Raw genomic sequence first — 22,760 nt, forward strand, 5'->3', positions numbered from 1 at the left:
TATCTCTTGTATATAATTATATATGTACAGCTGGTATAACCTGGGGATCTCCTGTATATAATTATTAGGGATGGTCCGAACCTGCCGAGGTTCGGGTTCGTATGAACCCGAACGCTCGGCAGCAGATTCCCGCTGTCTGATACGGATACAGCGGGAGTAACGTCTGGAAAACTGTGATACAGCCTATGGCTGTGGCTGTATCCCAGTTTTCCAGGCGGTCCTCCCGCTGGATCGGCCCGCTCCACGGAGCGGGCAGACAGCGGGAATCACTACTGAGGGTTCGGGTTCGTACGAACCCGAACCGAACTCGGTTCGGACCATCCCTAATAATTATATATGTACAGCTGGTATAACGTGGGTATGTCCTGTAGATAATTATATATGTACAGCTGGTATAACCTGGGTATATAGTTTATGTAATTATATATGTACAGCTGGTATAACCTGGGCATACAATGTATATAATTATATATGTACAGCTGGTATAACCTGGGTATATAGTGTAGATAATTATATATGTACAGCTGGTATAACCTGGGTATATAGTGTACATAATTATATATGTACAGCTGGTATAACCTGGGTATATAGTGTAGATAATTATATATGTACAGCTGGTATAACCTGGGTATATAGTGTATATAATTATATATGTACAGCTGGTATAACCTGGGGATCTCCTTCATATAAAAATATATATGTACTGTTATACATCTCAATTTTCTGTAGGACTTGGTTATGGTCATGTTGGCTTCTTTCGACCTACTCCAATAGGATACAGCTATAACACATGGCCCCAGAGATCTGCTCTGCTTGCTGGAGTCCCAGGCATTCCAAGGTCCACCATCTTCTATATCAGCCAATCCGGCTCTCCTTTATGCTGTACACTGCCACACCACTTCTGAATATAATTTAACTGATACAGAGGAGACCCTGTAACCATGACATGCATTGTACAGTTGACCCCACCTTAACCTTCCCCTTTAAGCAGGACGCAGACACAAGATGTATTTACCAAAAGCAGAGAAGTTTTATTTTGTGAGGATGAAGAAAAAAAAAATATTTGTCAAAACACCTTTCCGTAGCGAGCACCAAGCACAACATCACTTTGTCCTTAAAATGACATAAAATATGAATTTAGAGTTTAATTTTAGAGGACAAAAAGATAAATTAGAACTGGTCACAGGACAACTACAACATCCTTCTCTGTCAACGTCACCGGTGGGTGGGTGGGGGGGGGGTACACAGTATTACATCCTATCCGTGGCCAGACGCTATCTAGACTGGTATCATGGGCTACCCACAGGCCATTGCTTCATCTGTGACTGACTACACCAGTTGGAGATGAGTTCAATCCACAATGGCGCCACCATGTTATTATGTTTGTATACCAGAGATATCCTACTGACACCAGGTCGGAAAGCCTAGGTCAACCAATGGTGCCCAGAATGGGATGATACCTGAAATTGAGAGATATTTGGGGTCTTTCGGGACAAGCTATGATCGGGTTGGCTTCGTATCTAGAAACAGTTATGGATAATCCTCGACCTCCCGACATTTGGCCAAGTCTTGTAATGCAACATGGTCACCATATGGCATCTGAAGACAACTAAAAAGTTCCTGTTATAAATAATGCAATGGTTGACGAGTGTTTGAAGAAGCCTTGTTCCCAAATCAGATGGCATGGCTTTCATCTATATACAATACTGGACAACTCATTGACACTCAGTAGGATTGGACATTCAATGATCGAGCAGATAATGGTGTAGATCCATTTGGTTCCACACGGTAGTGTAACAGTAGACCGCCACTCTTCCAAGTCTTCACATAGGGTGTCTCACCTAATAAGTAGTCCCAGCTAAGGGGCACAAAGTGGTCTTTGGCTACCCCAGATAAGGGTATGGATACTTTTATAGGGTTTACTTGGATATGGAAAGTATTCTAATACTCCTAAGGGTTTATCTGTTTGCCCCACATCTGTTTTACGATTTATCGGCTTTGTAGCTTCTACAAACCAAACATCATTCCCATACTAAGTTATAATAAATAGTGTTATCTTCTGTTTATTTTAGCGTAGCTCATCGAGAGGATGGATCCCAATGGAAGTAATGGATGAACTAACGATGAATGGGGATCCCTACAGAAACAAAGTATAGTGAAGGATCAACGAGAGGGTAGGAAGGCAGCTCAAGGACATTCTGTAAGTCCTTAGAAACCATGTACCCGCCCCTGAGGAACACAAAATGACCCAGTATGCCCCTGAAATGCCTGTTTTGGGGTTTAGTCCTGCTAAAATCAGGACTCTTAGTGGGAATGTGCCATCTACAACTTTGACAGTATTTTAGAAGTATAAATTATATGTATGTATATGGAAATTATAAATGTATATAGATATGCAGTACATGTGGAAAAAAATGCGATCTCTAGGTAGACAGCATTCCAACCAGCCGCGCAATCTTCATAGACATACAATAAAAGTTGTACTGTATCGCTCACGACAAGATGGCACTGCACGAGAAGGCCCCCCTCGAAAAGCCACATGGTAATATCTACCTACAGATATAGCCTTCTTGCTAACCTGCAATAACACCAGGCTCACAAAAACCAGAACATTTGGCAAATACATATAAGCCTGAGATCTGTTTGCTCAATACCAGGTGTCAGCCGGAGTGGCGTAGAGCCACCACCACCACACAGGACTTGGGAGTAATGAAGAAATGAAGGCCACAAAGGAGAGAGATGGTCCTTGGCTTTGGAGTGTGAAGTTGAACCTGGACACATTCTTGGGTGCACATACTTTCTGCCATGTACTGTCACAAATATAATGGTGTAGTATGTTAATAGATTGCAGTAAACTTAGAAGGGGTTTAATATTAATGAAATATTTAGAAATAATGGTCTATGGCTCACCAGTCAACTGGTTTCTATCCCCCACTAGCATCATCACACGCGATCAGCACCTCCTTTTCTTGTGCTCCTTCGACCATGTCTCTACTTGCGGCCAAATAATCATATTCCACAGTGGCCATAAATATATTTTTGGAACGATAACACGGTAACGTGGTTTCTTATGATCAACTGATCAACATGAATGTGTTAGAAGTATAATTTATATGCCCCCCCATCCCATTTTTTCAGTCTTGCCAGGTCTTTTCTAAGTCCTGTACTAATACGGGGCAATCACATGATGGAACACCTCACTAAGCAATGTGGCGACAGTGCTTAAAGACCAGCTTACATTGGTAGGACAAATTAGGACCGGCACCCCCCCCCCCCCCCCTGGACGTGTCATAGAGCTGCCTTTGTACAAGTTTTGTTATCACCGTGAGAACAAACATACACGCCACTAGACACATTTGGTTCAATAGTCTCTTGATACTTGACTTGCAAGACCAGTAAGTAGGTGTGTGGGCAGAAGAAGCAAACACAGTGGACTTGACTTTGACACCTTCACATCAGTAATGACTCTTAGGAACTTGGCTTTTTGCTGGAGATACTGTCTTTTCTTTCCAGTCGGGTATAAGGCTCAAAGGCTGAGCTTCCTAGTCCATACCCAGTGGGTATTTCATGTAGGCCCCCCAATAGAGGACCGGGGAAACAAAGCGGAGTTGGTAGCCTTGGAGAAGTGGAGGAAGCTAAGGAAGGAACTTGGAGAGTGAAGGCACCAGCTCCAGGTGGGGTACTGCTTATACTGGGTGATGTACTTCCCGAGGTTCCCAGGCTGGACCCATTTGCAGAGGGGTTGCCTATTGGGTTTTGACTAGGAGAAAGCAAGTTGGGTGGAGCTGGAACCGATAATAGTCTACCTTGCTCCAACAACCGTAAAATATTACAGGTAGCGAATGATTCAGATGTTGAGGAGGAGCGTTTTTCAGAGTCCCTGCTCTGGTCCTTCTTCTGTTTGGTCCTCCGATTCTGGAACCAGACTTTGACCTGAAATGGAGAAATATAGAGAGTGAAAATCTTGATTTTTAATTGTCTATCACATCCAATTTAATCAGAAAATAGTAGTAGCACAGGATGTTCTCGTTGGTAAGGTTTGGGAGGTCAGGAGGATTAAATCATGTGTCGAATGACCAATCCTTTGAGTGCCACCACATGGGCAATACCAGCAGAGATAAGTGTTATGGTCCTCCTGGGTACAGACTATAATAGCTGAACATATGGGAAAGTTCTACAAGTTTCAGAGGAAGCTATAACTTTGACCATCTGTCAAGGAGAGGGGTAATATGACCATGGAAAAAACGTGAACAACGGGGCATCCAATAACTGGTACTGAGCTCTGGGACTCTTGTTCTGCTGGCAGAGGTAAGAAGTATTACCCTGGGAGATTTGAGCGCTTACTTTTTTAGCTTGCTTAAGCCAGCTCAATTCTAGTTCACAGTCTACAGCTTTTTACTGGGAATCGGCCTCTTGCAGAGCATGCAGTCTGATACACAGTCGTGCGTCCAACCACATTGAGAAGTTTATGTATACTTCATTCTTAGGAGTTTCGCTTCTCACATAGACCCTCTGTAGACTACCCAGATTTGGCCCCTGAACAATCCTAGCATTGGCTTAGGTGGCTATTAGGATGTTAGTAACTCTTTAAGCTTAGTCTATCTCTCGGCTCCACCATAACTTTTGACAATCTCCTATAATGCTGCCTAGTTCTAGTACTTCCATGCTCCTCCCAGTTGACCAACACAAGCATATTCTAATGTAAGTAAGGTATATAGGGGGTCTATCTAACCCTAAGAAATGGGAACTATGTTCAGAGCCAACTGGCTCCCAATTCAAAACAGCACAATATGGTGGAAATGTAAAAAGGACCACCAGAGACAATAGCACTGTTCACACCTAACTCAACAAAGGTGAACACACCAGTTTCTCTGAATCCTCTAGTATAATGGCTAAGTACTCCATCATAGTGCACCCTCTGATATCAGGAGTACTAAGTCTGGATGTGTTCCCAACCTTTGGAATAATATTCCTATTCACTTACAGCATTGATATCTACTTAACAATATACTCTGGATGTGAGTGGAGTGTAAGACGTGACTCACAATCACCTCTTGTTTTGATATTTAGGTTTAAATTGATAAATTTATATGATTATTTTATATGATTTTGTATGATTATTTTGTATGAATTTATAAGTTTTTTTTATATGATTGTTTCAGACGATTTATACCATTATTTTATATGATTGTTAATACAATCGTTTATAGGATTGTTTTATACAATTTATATGATTATTTTATATGATTTTGTATGATTATTTCGTATGAATTTATAAGTTTTGTTATATGATTGTTTCAAACGTTTTATAGGATTATTTTATATGATTGTTTATATGATTGCTTATACAATTACTTTCTATGATTATTTTATACAATTGTTTATAGGATTGTTTTATACAATTTATATGATTATTTTATATGATTTTGTATGGTTATTTCATATGAATTTATAAGTTTTGTTATATGATTGTTTCAGACGATTTACATGATTATTTTATATGATTGTTTATATGATTGCTTATACAATTACTTTCTATGATTATTTTATCTGATTGTTTATAGGATTGTTTTAGTTCCCTTTTTACTTTGCATAGTTTTTGTCTTATCACAGTTTAGCTAATTTCTCAGTTACATAATGACCTGTTGGTTTTCTATTGTAGATTCGTCAATGTTTAACTATATCTCCCTACAGATCTATGACAATCCAGAGACTAAAAACTGAACTGGATCTATTAACAACACAAGAAAACCCGAGTGACCTATGCCGAACATAAAGTCACATGAAGCTTCTCAAAGAGGGGAAGATGAGCGGATGTGTCACTGGCTGCAGAGATGTATGGATGACGATGTCAGCCCTGTTATTTCTCCATGTTCTCTAGAAGCCTGAATCAGCTGTGTCCTGGGAACTCAAGACATGATCAAGAGAAATAGAAGGAATAAGAGGAATAATGAGTGTAGAATGATGGGATGGGGGGGTCCGAAGACCCTCAGAGTGCATTGTATTTGCTGTAAAATCCACATGCATGCACTTTCCTATTGCTGTATGCCACTGTGGATTTAACCTGTGCAAATCCAGTAGAGCTGGGGGCGCTGTTGTCTTGGTTTCTATAGAAGGTATCTGTGGCCAATTGTGGTACTGCAAGTCAGATATAATAGTGTACTAGCCATGACAATGCTGTGACTAGTGGTTATCTATATGGGGACAGGTCAGACGAAGTCCTTCAGGTGATGCGCACCATGTGCCATGATTAACGTGCCGCTCTTCTCCTATCCTGAGTAGCTGCCAATCAGGAGTATGTAAGATTATAGTCCTACCATGTATCTTTTATGTATCATCTACCCCTCTAAGCTTTATACATTGGGAACAGGAATCCGTCCCTGAGTATAATTTTGCTGATTTTAGCCGAGACCACCTGAATTCCTGTATTAGGCGCAGGACGCGGGGTCTTTCATGCCGCAGTTAATTATCCTGTCTGCCGGGGACAGCCATTCATGCCACACTTTATGTACTCCCAGCAGGCCAGCTTCCATTCTGGAAAAGCCTCGCTACAAATGGGATTTATTCAGAAAGTCTCACCCTTTTAGTCATCATTCATGTCTCCGCTCTGAAAAGGAGTCGGAGCAGAGAGGGGCGAACAATAGCCTGGGCCACATTTACAGGAGAGGTGGCCGGACAATGGAGGCATGCAGATGTGAGAGCTCCAGACGGATGGAATGAAATCCAACCTATAAGACCTTTTATTTGTTAAAAAAAAAAAAAAAATCCCATAAAATTATTAATACAGTAAAACTGATTGTTCCGGGTTATCGAGAAAAATATCCTATAAGTGTCTGGAACCATCCAAGATGGGAGAACATCATAGGATAAAATGGGGAACAATGGTGAATCGGTCAAGTCAACAATTTTTAAAAAGGCCAACATTTTTTGGGAAACTACCTTAAAGGAGTACTCCAGGCAAAGGTTTTCTATTTATGCTCGGGGATGGGTTGTTTAAAAATAATAAAGGACACTAACCCCGGTGGCTCCCGCAGCACTTCCGGTATCTTAGTTTCATCCTGCTGTTTGGCCACTTCCGGGACCTGTTGTTGTGATGTTGCAGGCCCGCCCGGCCAATCATCAGCTGCAGCACTGTCCCTCCTCTGTCTCTAATTGGGCTGGGCGGGCCTGCAGTGTCACGACAACAGGTCCCAGAAGTGGTGAAACATCTGAAAAAAGCGGTAAGATGCTGGCTGCGCTGCAGGAGCCAGTGAGGTGAGTGTTCTTTATTATAGTCAAACAACCCATCCCCTTGCCTGGAGGACTGCTTAACTAATAGCTCATTGGTAAAAACACTTAAAGGAGAACTCCAGGATGGGGTGATTTTTGGCAGAGTGGGACATGACGTGTTAGACCCACTCAGCCAGTAAGCGGCCAAAACAAGACCCCGCTACAGCGGCCAACACATCACGTCCCAGGTCCCCTCTCGGATCCAGAAGCTGCCAGGACCGGGGGATCGCAACTGCAGGATAATGGCACCAGTGCTGGAGCGGGGGTGGTGAGAGCATGTTACTTCTTTCATCCTCCCCAGCATTCTCCTAAAAATCACCCCAGCCCGGAGTTCTCCTTCAAAGATATCCTCAGTGAATGGTGATACGTATGGGCCGGTGAGCTTTTCTGGTCCCAGGATCCTTGTTATACTCTGTTCTGCTGTTCTACTTGCCTTTATGTTTTATTACCTGTCTGCATGGATCACCTGGCTCCAGTACCATATCCAGCCACCCTTAGTATACCTAGTCCTTATGGATTTAAAAGACCCGAAGGCAATCCAATGTAACTTTAACAAGGTCGGACCTTTTGTGCCAGCAGGTCCCCTGTGATCAGCCTAACCAAGCCCCTTAGATAGTATAGTCCTTTGCTCCACTTCCGTACTCTTTAAAATAGGGTTGGGTTCCTTTAAGGGAGCCTGGACCTGGTCTTCTTTAATTCTGATCCCAGGTTGAAAAAGCTACATCTAAATCTGCATCTAGACAAGCTAACCCCTGGTGCAAAACAAGATCCTATACATTATACGTCCATCTATACAGTGAGATATATGATGATCTAGCTCCATCTAGCAGGATTACAGTATGGTGCACCACCTCCTTCTATCACTCGTCAGGGTCTGAGCCTCCAAGGTGTTGGCTCTCGGCTTTTTCTACGTCCTATATAGCTGCACTCGGTCCCAATGTATCTATAATTTATTACAATGCTGAATTGTTTGCCTCATCTTTTCTTACACAGTACAACGACCGAAGAGTCGCAACACAGCAATATGTGAATCAACTCATCATAGTATTTCAGTCCATTAAAGAGGTTGTCCAGGAGAAAACAATTCATTATCCATAGTATAGGCCAGGGGCATAGGTAGCCCCATAGTACCAAACTGCACAGGGCCCCATGAATCCTGTACGGCCCCTTACAATCTGCCCCAATGTACATACTCATGTGACCCCGCAAAGTCCTGCGGCATTCCGTTCTCCCACATCCCCAGAAATCCCTATCGCACTGGAGAGCTGGGAGAACGAAACAACGAGGGAATTCCCGGCCACCGGGTCATGTGAGTATGCGCATCGCAGAGGGGGGCTCTTGTGGTTGTAGGTGTGATGCTGCCTCCAGTCACAAGAGAGACTACCAGTGGGCCATGGCCACCAAGGAGGCAAATCACATTTCGCCGGGGGGCCTGGGCACCCCTGCCTCAGGGGCCCCGTAGCAGTTGGGCCCCGTACCATGTGTAGCTGCAGACTCGGCTCCTATTCACATCAATGGGAGCTGAGGCTTTAGTACCCTGGTGCCGCTGCTACTCAGGGAACAAATCAACTTCTCCCAGCTCTGTTTTCGTTGTAGTGTTGGCACCAAAAAGCTGATCAGCAGGTGAGTCAGGTCTCTGCACCCCCCAATCCACTATCGGATGGCCTATCAATTGTTTTTTCCTGGACAACCAAAACAGTCTGTCCCATCATGCTAGCACCTACATATCGACGCATATTGCGTGTGTCACCTTGGGTGTTGGTTTTTTACACCTGTCTAAAGAAAAAGATGAAGGTGCACAAAAAATTGAGTGTAGATTTCAGAAAGAGTACACCATGGTAAGAAAATTGAGAATTCTGTTAGAATTTTTACTTTTCTTTTACGCTTTTCCAGAGAGCGGCATCCAGCCAAATGTTGAGATGTCCGTGTTGGGAGAACATTGCCCAAGCCGAACAATTCGGCAAATTCGCAAGACGCTGATGATGATATCACCAGTTTTTGAGTAGAACAATTTCTTTCTTCAGTAATCCAATGGCTTTATCAAGGTGCCAGTTGTCCAGACCATAGACAATAGACCATAGACAAGGAGGCTAAATACGTGCCCTGGATCCCTCATCCTAGTGGTCGCTTACCCTGTAGGCCACAGGATGCCATGGGCCTGCAGTCTAAATGGTGCTGAGAGCAGTTTAGGACTTCTGTGTCCTGTCCCGGCTCAGACACGCACATTATGATCTCATCATTGTACATAGACCTCCAGTCAGCAGAGCCCTGCCAACAAGGGGACAAGGGGATGGTGAAAAGTAGTAGTTATTTTTAGTATTGTTTGGTGATTGGGGCACCTATCTACCTCCAGGGTCGATATTGGTAACTATTTATACAAGGGGGCACCTCTCTAAACTTGGGGGCCTTTATGTACCTCCAGGGAGGAAGGAAGGCAGTTATATATACTAAGGGGCACCTATCTACCTACTGGAGGCACCTTGTCAACTACTGGGGGCATCTATCTACCTACTGGGGGCCTCTATCTACTTACTGGTTGCACTTACATACCTACTGGGGGGCACCTATCTATCTACTGAGGGCCGCTGTATACTTACTGGGCACTGATATTCCTACTTGGAGAGAGGCTGGGACAATGACAACAATGAGGATGTGACAACCTGACTTCTATTTCACTTTTAGGAGTCTGGATCTCATAAATGTCTGATCACATTGAAACATGACTAGAGATGATCGAACAGCGGAAAATCTTAGGTTCTATAGAACTCGAACCTTCCGCATTTGATTCCTGATGCCTTCCTGGTCCGTGGGGAAGGAGGAGACAGCCCGGGTACCGCCTGGAATTCTGGGATACAGCCTATTACCTGGTCTGAATCCCGGAATTCTAGGCGGTACCTGGGCTGTCTCTCCTTCCCCACGGACCGAGAAGGCATCAGGAATCAAATGCGGAAGGTTCAAGTTCTATAGAACCTAAGATTTTCCGCTGTTCGATCATCTCTAAACATGACCTCATATGTTAACCCACAATAGGTTAACCCAGTGACAGGGTGAATGGGTTATAGTAGGTGGAGTTACCCTTTAAGTCTAGATTTATAAGACAATGGGAGAATTTATTTCTATATTATTTCCTTTGTATATCCCTTTTTAGCCTGATAACATCCACTAACAGATCGAGAAACGACCGAGCGCAATTTACGACTCAATATCTGGAACAATAGCCGTGGCTTTGTAGGCCCTGAAGTTGCTATTTGACTGTGCGGTGCTAGCAGTTATAACAAATCAATAGGAATGTACGACATAGTATTGTCTGCGCTGTGTGATTTTTACAACTAAATGGACCATTATCTCCCTCTGACCGGAGAAGCAGGATCTCTGCATGGCTCCTTAATCAGCTGAGGCATTAGAGAGCCGGATTTACTCTGGAGTCATACAGTCACTCTCAATCCATTTACAAAACAGCCTTGGCACCGCTCCACGTATATACGTCCTACTTCAATTATGTGAATTAACTATAGCATTCTACGTGGCATAATGCAAATATATTACTGACCATAAGCAGTGGTTAATAAGCTAAAACACCAGCTAATCACCCCCTTCCATAGCTCCAACATTGAACTGAATACTAAAGTGGTTCCGCACGAGATTACTATTTTTTCCCATGGAGCATTGCCTGGAAAATCCGTCTCCATACACCAGTGATCTCTTCCATGTTAGTCTAAGGCCTCTCTCTAGCCAACCAGTACCCTGCTCCGGCAAAGGTCAAGAACCCCAAAGGGTTGTCTACACAACCACAACTCCAGGTTTTCTTCCTTCGGGAACGGAGCAAACCTCTTTATCCATAAAGCATTGCTTGAAAAAAAAATTGGAAAAAAAAATCTTCATACATTTCTGATCTCTTCAATGCGAGCCAGTAGCCCCTGAGCCAAACCAAGGGTATCTCGCTATCCAACCAATACAATGTTGTCCACTGATATAATGCAAGACCTCACACACGGATGGATGATACTCTGGTTTGACTAGAATGACATTGCTTTGAGGGTCTTATTTCTGTACTTCCTGGTTCAGCAGTCGTTCAGTACTAAGTGCCAGAATGCATTGAGTTCCCTTAGATCTCAACCCCCTGTCTACATCCCTCCCACATGACTCCTACCAGTTCCCTGTCCAGAACCGCTGTAAAACATCTCATTTCTCTGCAGGCTAATGCCCCTGATGCATTTATTCCCTGTCTGCTCCTCTACCTGTGCCACCATTCATGACAAGGCAGCATACTCTATATATATATATATATATATATATATATATATATATCTGTGTATATGACAGGGAGCTGATGATATAGGCTGAAGAATCCGGTAACAGATGATGACATCACTCAGGGGGTGGGGCTAGAGCTCTGAGACAAGATCCTTCCAAGCGATCTGTGACATCAGGGGACAGTACATTGTCTTGGAGAAAGGTAACACCACACCGTGTAGTTCTTTCTGTCAGGGATGAATCATGCAAAATCATGCTGAAGCCATTATTAGTAATACCACTGAATTAATAAGTTATCTTAGATTGATAGGTTTTTCCAATGTAGTCTCCATAGCACCAATCTCTTCCATGTGAGCCATAGTATTATAAAATAAAATAAAATAAACGCATCTGAAACAAAAAACTGAGTTTTTCTCTATTATTCCTATAGTTTGTCACTGAGCAGCTCCTTGTGGGTGGAGTCACAATCTGATGGCCAGCCCATGAGGTTACACAAAGCTGAAAGCTGCATGTACAAAAGAATATAACCAATCAATACAAGATACTGTAGTGGGCATTTTATGTTCAGGTATAGCTGTAAGCATGGGACATTTAACTATAGTATCACACGTGTATTATGGGAATGTCATGATTCTGTATGACGTTACATTATGTCTAAAAAAGATTTGTGCAGTCTGAAATTTTCTGTGGCTTTCAATGAAATCTTAGTAGAGAAAAACCAGAAACAGAAGACAGAACGTCCTAAAGAGGCATTCTTCATCTACTAGCCCGGAGTCAAAACCACCCTGATAATAATAATGAGACAGTAATAATTATAGGCAGAGTAAGATTATATACTGTTAAATTATTATACAAGAAGGAAAATGATACGGTATGGTCTTGTATGGGCAGGGACATGCACTGTAGATGTAAACTGTTAGGTGAATATACATCTTCTCTTCCTATTAGGTATTTATGAAAGCCACCTGCATTGTCCAAAATCACAGATCCATTAGTGTACAAGTATACAGTATATAGTGTACAAGGTCAGACTCACTTTCCAGAGTTCCAGAGGATTCTACGGACACCCAATTCTGTCATACAGTTATAGGCACCAAAGGTCTAGAAGAAAACAACCCCATTAGGAGGCAACGTTGGAGCCAATAACTTCCTATTAGGGTCTATGCCTTATAGGATTATCACAATCACCTATTAAAGCTCATTGATGCTAAGTCCTATGTGTATAATGATACCAATAGAGACTACAATGCAATTAAAGGTGGACATGCTCAGGTTCTGTATAGAAAGAAAGTGATGCTCAGATCCATTGTATCCCAGTTAAACACTGCTTCGGGTTACTGCTTCAGATGCTTTCTGATATGTACGGAACCTACAATTTATTATACATTTAAGAGGTTTTCTAGTCTGAAAAATCACACAGAGTCCTCATAGAGTGGAGAAAGGTTACAAAGAGCGTCTCTCACCCTGGAGGACCTGTCCCGTCCTGTATTACACAGACAAAACATTGATGTGAATGGACACTGTGTAATTCTTCATTTGCCCTGTGGTGGTGCTGCAGGGAAACTGTACAGTTACTACCAGGTTTCCCCCACCTGACCCCTACCATCTCCATAGGAAACACATGAATGTTTGACCATGTCGAACATTTATGACCATAGAGTGGACAGGGGAGATAACTTTTGGTATTGAAAAATAGATGGGCACTCTGGTCCAAAGTGAAAAATCCCATTCACTTTCACCAGTGCATGACCCCATATACCAGGATGGCAACCAGGGTAGCTAAATTGCGACAGTATCCACAAAACAATTTTAGTTGTCACCACCACCAGAATCCAGATCTGGGCTTTGAGGACAATCTACAGTCATCTTCCATCTCAACGTTGTTGTGTTTTAAGTGTGTAACCTTTGAAGACCTACGCACTCCCTCGGTTATTTGCAATGTGTTTCAATTGTATGTTCTGAATAAAATGTTATTGTCTGGAAGGTTCTGTGAATTTGCCTTAAAGGATGTTGTATATCTTACTTGGGTACACATGGTGAGAATAGCTTCTTCTATGTATATCCACGACTCTTCATTCTAAGATAACAATCAATACTTAACACCATCTCTGGTGATAAATTACGACTCGGATACAGTTACTGTACCAACCATAGAGTTGAAGTCAATAGTTTCAGTAGGTGGATAAGATGCTCATATACATTAGTATCAGCATTAAGGATAGTCCTTCTCAAGGTCAAAATTGCACGAAAAACGATATTCAAGGTCAAAAATTTGTGTGCTTTGTGTTCAAAGACAAGACTGTTCGATGTCATACTGTAAAATGAGTCAAGCCCAGTAAAGAACTGTGTAGTCAACGGATAACATTTTTAAGGGGCGATATACCAGTCCAGGTAAGGTTCACAAGAGCTCCGACACATCCTTGGAGTAGAACAACAAGCATAATGGTGGGGCTGGTTTGGCTGTATGCCTGACAGATCTCATTGACCCATCCTTCCTGATTGAAGGGGGCTTTTATCAACGCGTATGAGGAACAGCCAAAATGGCTGCCACACAAAGTTGCAGGAACATCGGTGATCCAGGTTGATAAAACTCCTAAGAACCAGTCTAGATAATTTAGCATTTCACCTAGGTGCAAAGTTTATTTTCGTCAGTTTTGCTGGTGGAGGACACTTTTTTTTTTGAAGGTCACTACTTTATTAGAAGACAATGGTGGGAGCCAATGAACAATATTACAGGAAGACTATAGCCATGAGGTATAGCAGTCTAGCTGATGGTTAGTATTTTCGAAAAAGGATCGTCTGGCTTCACTTTTCTCCGCCGTTCAATTCAACATTGACATTGTCGAAAGAGGATAACAAGGTCATTATTGACCGTCCAGTGCAAAACCATTCAAGACTGCGGATAAAGAACACCCTGCGCCTCAAGACCGGGTACAATTTCAGCAATGTTCCATCGGGGCCCAATTCCAGCCATTTCACGGCTATTATCAAGAATGTCTGGATAATTGTGTCCAATTTCCCCCCCTAAACCTTGGGAACCGAAAGTCGCTTTAGCCAAACAAAACTCAAAAAAAAAATTATTTTTTTTTTCCCCTTAGGATTGAGAAAGACAATTGATACAAGTAAGTGGGCTTCTTTTTCCAGTTTGTCTTTTCGAGATAATGAGGTTGATGTCTAAATGTAGTTTTCCCGGTAAATATGCCTAGGAAATAGAAATTAAAATACATGTAGTGGGCCTGCAGGAGCCAGCGTGTAAAAGAATAAGTGGCTGAGCGAAATCATTCATTATATTAAAAAAAAATGCTGTCATTGTTAAGTGAATGTGACAGACACAAAAGGCAGCACAAGTGCCTGCTGGGAAATCCCTTGCCCTAAGCCCACTCTGTTGTTTAAGTAAATCATTTTCTGTGCGGCTTAAGAAAAGGACAATTACAGTTTTCATTTTTGCTTTTTACACTCGGAGATTGCGGAGCGTAGACCGTGCTTAGGACTAAAGTGCTGAGCTTGGCCCGACGCTGAGTTATTAAACACAGACAAGCTGCGCCGAGGACACAGACCGAAAAATCTGAAAACAAACAAAAGTCACTGGGTTGGGTTTAATATGTGGGTGCCGAAGCCTGTGATCAGGACGGCGGTGTAGATAGCGCCGTACGCTTCTGCTCCATTCAAAAACGTGATCCAAGGCGTCGGAGAATATGTCATTACTATGCCTACAAACCACCCGCGTAATGCACACGAGAGGGATGGGGTTAGTACCTTCTAGTATATAATTGTACTTATTATAAAGTAGACTGCGTACCATTATGGAGGCTAAGGCCGCACCGAAATTCCGGTTGTAATTGATATTACTATCCACGGTACAATAATTCTTAGGGTTTGGCTGAATATATTCAGAGTTTCACTGCCATCATGTTCTCAAAATTTGGGATGAATTTCATGTTTTCTATGTCATTCACGAATGAGTATTGGACTTACTAGAAGAAGTGGTGGAAGGGAGCTGACAACTGCGCTGAACAGATTTCAGACAACACTAGTTGTCAGATCCAGGTCCAACCATTCACATGACTAACATTCCCTTACCAACACTATTACAACTAAGAAGAACTAACAACACTAACGTGCAACTAACAACACTAGAATAACTAGCAACCACTATTAAAACATGATTACAACTAACAAGAACTAAAAAGACAAACTAGTACAACTAACAACACAATCACAACTAACAACAATATTATAATCCTCAACGATCATTAGAATGAAGGGGCAGATGGGCGCAGCAGCACGTGCTCTGCCTTTTCATCTCCGTCTCACTGCTAAAGTAGCGATGGACGGAATTATAATGGAGACCCATGGAACTTCCTGTTCAGAGATTACCGGAAGTTCCATAGGGCTCCATTATAGTTCTGTTGACTGCGATTGGCGGTGACATGTTGCTGTGATATGTCAGAAGTTTGTTAAATGATAGATACCCTTTAAAAACACGATTACAACAAAAAAAAACTAAAGATTAACCAGTACAACTAACAACACTATCACAACTAACAATAATAATACAGCTAAAAAGAACTAATAACACTATTATACCTTACAACTATAACTAACAACACCATTACAATAACAACTAATACTATTATAACTAAAAACATCTCTAGTACAAGTAAACAACAACTATCAAAAGTATTACAACTAACAACAAAGTTACGCTAATAACAACTAACAATAACTCTATAACACTAAAAACAACAACACTATTACTACTAAGAACATTAACTAGAACACTAACAAAAATATCACTAACAACAACACCATTGCACTAACAACAACCGTATTACACCTAACAAGAACACAATTACACTAACACTTACATTAAAAAAAATTACAGCTACACTGAATTTACCTTAAAATTTTTGAAAATTTTAAATATTTTGAAAACATTGGTAACCAAATGAGAAGCCGTTCGGATTGTCCCTTGGCCTAGTAAGGTTGGGGACCATCTCAGTCTTTTCTTGAGGACAGTTTTTTCTTAGACGTTGATGATTTGTGTTGTTGTCTCTAACCATCAGACTGTTGTTTTGCTTTTTTGTTTTGTTTTTAATTTTATGTTCATACTGAACATCTTCAGTCCAAGTGGAAGATTTGCCTCGATTTGGTCAGGGGTCCCGAGAACTTTCACCCACATTAAAAAAACAAAAAGTTTACCATCCTAGCCCCCATATAACACATCTCTTGCCAGCGAAATATTCAGAGTTTTAACTTGTAACTTTTTGAAATTGCTCACATTTTGCTAGTCCCATACAAAACAACAACTGATTATTATAATTTAATGCAACTCATGGCATTGTCCAGAGCAGAACATAAGATTATTTGCTTGCCACCATAATAACCTGACCTTTGTGTACTCGGACAACCCGCTGCTATTCTTATTACAGGGAAGGACCTAATCTATACCAACAAAAGACTATTAAAAAAAAAAACTTTTTTTGTGTACTTTAGTGGGAGTAAAATGCCAGCGCTTTTTATTCTGTCAGTGTGCTCCTTCCTCCTCCTGCCTTTGCTCCTCGGGCGAGTTCTATTCTAGTAACCTGGCATACCTCCATCAAATCAAAATTAGGCTGGTTCTAGCACCCAATATGGCATCTCGCGTGCGGCTCCGCTAAAGCTCCCTGCTCCCTGTTCTCTTCATAGTGAACAATTCAAACACCTAGCAATCTAGCATTGGCAATAGCCCGGACAATAGAGCCATGCACGTGCAGAGACTCTGATTGTATGGGGGACGTGAGACACACATTTATGCAAGGAGCTAATCCCGGTAACAAGCTCTGCCATGCTATGTTGTTTTATTTTTACACCCTGCTTTTGCGATGGGCGTGCATTGAAACCAGGCGGTTCAACACAATGGCAGCTGTAGGGGGAACTGTGTTCTGCATCTATTTCTCTATGTGCTGGTCCCGGACCCAACATTATAACAATTATGGCCATACAAAAATTACACAGGGGCTAAATAGCATCCAGGCAAAAGCCGATTTTATATCAAAATAATTTAACCTCTCCAGTACTCGAGCGTCCACCAGGTATCACGATCAGTATGTCGATCGATGGGCTTGAAAACCTTACGCAATGGTACGAATGTTTTTGAAACCCAGATTAATCGATGTAAAGAGAAATATATGTATAACAAGACAACCCAGGAGAGTATACCAAGAGCTGATCATAAAACAATCCAAGCAAGGGAGCCATGGCGGGGGGGAGGGGTTTCCGATGATCGGCATGACTCTACCAAAGGTGGTGGATCTTGCTAAGATGTCAATCAGAAGGTGTAAGTGTACAGGCAATAATGTTTGACATGGTACCATAGGGTAAAATAGTTTTTAATGAAGCCGATGCTTCCCTTTTAGTTGGCAATGATCTCTTTGGGATGGAGTGGCAAGAAGGGGGCAACTGGCAAGGCAGGAGCTGAGATGCTCCATTGTTGCGGGCGGATACTTAGCGAAGACCATAATTATCACAGCCTTTACGTCTTCTAATCTCATTTGCCGCTGATGATGACCTTTTATCGTTTTGGCAGGGGTTCCTTTCATTAAGGGTAATGGAAAACCAGCATGGCCGATCATGCAGATTAAGACCATCCATTACTGAAATCTATATGAAAGAACTTTAGAAGAAGACAATAGCATGGCAGTATCGAAATTACTAACGTGATTAGTTATCCTTATCCATAGATTACTTGGCACACATGTTTTACCTATCACTTAGACATCTGTCTACTCCCTGTGGCTATGTGGCTATACAAGATTAGAAGAAATGGCACCACACATGGCCAAGTGCAAAGAGCATTCCTATCAACCAATCTTCTTTATTGCAACAATGTAAAGTACATTGAATGCAAAAGTTTTGACCCGAACATGGGGTCTTTGCCAGGCCCTTGGTCAAGGTCTTTGACCTACATGTCTTGGTGGGAACATTGCAATTCACTGTAGTTTATATTGTCGCAATAAAGAGATTGGGTGATAGACAGAAGATGTAGGTGAAGATAGGAGTCAGAAATGATGCACAAAATGATGCACAAAATCAGCACTGACTCCTTTGTTCTTTGTTCTGAGAGAGATAACCCTCCCCATAGAGATCACAGGAGCGCTCGGCCATGGCGAACGTTCCTGTGAGTGGGAAGGCAGGTGAGATAACTGTTTAGCCGTGAGTTATTAAAGGTGTATGGCCACTTTTAGTTTTTGTCCATTCAACTGCTGGAATAGGTCCAAAAAAAGAATGGTAGACCAAGCAGGAATATATGTTGGACAAATGAGCATTTGATCGCTAGCTATTGTATGTGAAGATCCTGATATAGGAGCAGATACCAATGAAGAAGATAGTTGTGTTCCATTACAAGAACAGTGTTTTAGGTGAATTTCAATGAGCAGCTATCTGGTCAACACCATCATATAGGCAGTGCTTCATATAGGTGGAAAGAGATCACAGGCGCAATATCACATTATACCTTAATAACAAGGTGTCCGTGCCGCAGATAAATTGAGAAACTCACCTTGGAGTGTTGCGCTCTGGGCACAACACCAACCAGCGTATAACCTCAAATATCAGCCAAGTCTACTTCAGTCAGTCAGGTTTAGGACACCAACCAGACTGGGAGATGTACATATGAAAGTAATGGTGTAAATCATGGAGCCAACTGTAACCAACTGAACCAACAAGGTGGTTGTACCAGGGCACAAATAATGTTGTCCAGAACAGATAAATTAAAACTGAGGGTTTATTCAAATTCACCAAAAACAACATGTTTCGAGTCTCCAGAAGCCCTTTGTCAAATTACAGAGAATCATGGTGATCTACGCCATTACTTTCATATACAGTAGGTAGTGCTATCACCAGAAGCACACTATTGCCTTGAAGAGGTGTGACCATGGGAAAGGATCCACAGGGGATAACTAGCAGATTGTAGGGGTGGTAAAATGATTAGGACCCCATGATGATCCTTAAACTCTACCATGGAGCATTTTGAGAGCCCCATTTACTATGATTGGATTCTCGGTGAGAAATGGAGATCCTGTATCCTTATCTATGAAGGAAAGGTAATGTCACCTACACATACTCTCCACTTTATATATTCTGGAAAAAGAAAAAAAAAACTTCCTATTGGAAGAGCCATATTTCTTGTGGACCTCAAAACAGATGGAAGGAAAGTTTACAAGTTATTTGTATATTTGGGTGAATACTAGTCCTTCAGGTTGCAATTGAGGCTATCTACTGTGTCATCCTCCCCACCACCTTCATTGTTCTGTCCACTCTTAGAGCACATTTTTGCTCTTGCCTACTTAAAGTGAAATTGTGCGCTATTGATTTCTTAGTCTTTGCCTGAGCAGTAAGGTTCCATAGACCCTGAGAGGTATATTAACCTTATGTTTTCCAAGTTCTGACCAGGCTTTTCTACAATTCTCTTCCTTTGCTGCTTGTCCTGACCTTCAGCCTGTTACCTGTACTGACCAAACACCTCCTCTCTTTACTTTCTGCCTCATGATACCTATGTTGACCGACCTCCACCTACCTTGACTTGTTGACTGTTCCTTGTTTTGCTTAAACTGTTTCTGCCCTGACCTGTTGATTGTTCCTTGTGTTGCGTGAACTCAGCCTATCTTGACCTGCTAATTATTAAAGATCTGGAGACAGCATCAAGGTGTCAATTCAAACGTTGGTACGTTATTCCACCCGGCAAATGCAACATTTCGGCTGGCGTAACAACTTAAGGTGTTACGCCAGCTGAAACGTTGCATTTGCCGGGTGGAATAAAGTACCCGCATGTGAATTGACACCTTGAAGCTGTCTCCATATCTTTAATTATTGGACATTGGACTAGGATCCAGTCTGGTCAGGTGTGCATCTTCTAATTTGAGGATATACTAGTCTGATGCTGTTGGGACTTGTTTTGTCTTGACCTTCTGACTGTAACCCCTGTTGACTGAACTCTTCCTGTCCTGACCTTGGCCTGGCCAATAACAAATTCTATCTGCTCCAGTGCTGCTACCAATAGCCAGACTACTCTGAGAGTAAGGGCCCTATTACACGGCCCGATATTAGGAGCAGGCGAGCTCCAACCTGTCAGATCAGCGCTCGCTTGCCCCTCGATCCCTGTTGGCTCTCTGCGCTACTGCATGCTCCGACAGCAAGCAGGTAAGGGGGGGAGCTGTGGGAGGGGCTGCCTGGGTGATCTTTAGAATGTCCCGGTAGTCCATAGGAGATAGTGGCAGTCTGCTGGCCAGCTTTCCTATTACATGGAGCGAAGGCCAGCAGAACGTTGCTAGCGGGATTGCCTTCTTTAAAGTTGAAAGACAACAATCAGCCGAGATTGTGCATGTCGGTTGATCATTGCCTTTTAACATTACCTATTATATCAAGTGATTATCAGTCATAACAGCCAATAATCGGCCAAATATGGCTGATGATCGCTTGGTGTAATAGTGCCTTAAAAGAGTAGTGTGGCATTTTCCTTTTTCTGCTTAATTAACACCCATTATAAAGTTATATAACTTTGTATTGTGTGTTAATAAGTGGTCTGGTCCAGTTCTTCCCCCCCCCCCCCCCCCCAGAAGTTAAATAAAGTATACATATCAAATCACCGCCGACCCCGTACTTCTCTCCTGGGCACCATCTTGGGGAGCAGCGCATCACGTGGTTTCCAGCTTGCTCATCCATGATTGGCTGAGCTTGCTGGAAGCCATGTGATGCACTCCAGCCAATGAAAAGGCTGCCAGTGCGCATGCACACCAGCAGCCTTTTCTCTCCCATTCACTGCACCTGTACCCAGAAGTGAGGACAGCGGGTGAAGATGGCGGGGACGCGCCCGGTATGAAATTCGAGCGGCGATCATCACCAGTGGAATGGTAAGTATATTTTCTGTGTATGTCTATCTTTTATTTTGGGGGCAGGGGGGGCACCGGAGTACTCCTTTAAGGAACTAGGGGTTCTCAACAGTGAAGTCTTGATTCCTACACAGGAATTAAAGGATGACAACTACTGTCCCTAGGATTCCACCCTACAGCAAATCTGAAGTACCCCAGGAGATTCACTACACCTACCAAGTTGGCCCCATGTCAAGCTCAGTAGAAGTTTTATATCTATAACTATAGATGTCACATGGACACATAAGGACGTAGGATAGAGTAACTGGCGATGTGAAGTGCCGATCTGGTGTAAAGGCAAATAATATGGACTGGATTCTCTTGGATTATCAGTGTTTGGGATAGACGTGTTCCATGGTCTTTGCATGAAGGCATTATCACATGATCTTGTAGCCGCCCTTCTATGACAATGTCCATCAAAGTGACAGCTGTCAATTAACGCAAGACATCACGACGCACGTCCCAGGTGGTAAACGAGATGTGATGCGCTAAACCATGGAAACACAAGACTACACTAAGGCCAAAACCCAATTTGTAGGAACCTTTGATAGAACAGGTTGCCTTAATAAGAGAAAGATGGGACAGCTGCAATCTGAAAATCTATAACTATAGGGGTCCACCAGTTTCCACGATCATTCTCCAAGGGCAGCGAGGGAAGAAAGTGAATTGGAAGTGGAGGGAAGAGAGAAATGAAGTGATTTTAGCATTCCTGGCGGTGCTATTACCAAGCGTCTTGAGAAAACACTTACAGTAAGAGGCGGGTTTTTTCAGGATTCAATTCAGGGGAACGAAGGCTTGTTTTTATAAACAGGCAAATGACCCAGCTTGCAATCTCAGCTGGCGACCATTCAATTATTATTATAACTGAGCCCCCTGCTGGAGCTTTCCATATTTCATCCGCAGAAACCTCACGAACAAACACTCTGCCTGCTTATTTCCTTGTCTGCACTAAAACTCCCTTTCTCTTTAACAAATGACAAGCAGTAGAAACATGGAGAAGAACAGATAAAAAGAAACTGAAGTTACTATCACCCCCCTATGCCTTAAAGGGTAGGTCTCATGTACGTCATCTCATGTACCGATATACATATGAGTCGATAGAAGCTAAATAAGGTGTTTGCTCTTTTTTAAAATGGTGAAAATAGTTTTATTTGTCATTTTTATGGTGGCGGCCATATTGAAGACACACCCACCCAGGAGTATCTGTAGAGACAGGGCAGGAGGTTGTGTGCAGTTGAAATCAATGGCAGCTGACAGAGATGCCAACGATAGCTACAGTCTCTGGGACATGACTGAGTACATGCCTTTAAATGACAGAATCTTATGTGG

General features: G+C 42.4%; 1 protein-coding gene across 1 annotated transcript in view; it reads right to left on the reverse strand.

The window, feature by feature from the left end:
• Window positions 1-1,030: 1,030 nt before the first annotated feature.
• Window positions 1,031-22,760, reverse strand: part of VAX2 (ventral anterior homeobox 2) — a 58,507-nt gene continuing 36,777 nt past the window's right edge. The window contains exon 3 of the mRNA XM_069976302.1: window positions 1,031-3,933. Coding sequence (XP_069832403.1) covers window positions 3,469-3,933 — 465 coding nt within the window. The 3' untranslated portion in view covers window positions 1,031-3,468. The remainder of the gene's footprint in view (window positions 3,934-22,760) is intronic.

The sequence above is a fragment of the Dendropsophus ebraccatus genome, chromosome 7, assembly GCF_027789765.1.
Source record: "Dendropsophus ebraccatus isolate aDenEbr1 chromosome 7, aDenEbr1.pat, whole genome shotgun sequence".
NCBI lineage: Eukaryota > Metazoa > Chordata > Amphibia > Anura > Hylidae > Dendropsophus > Dendropsophus ebraccatus.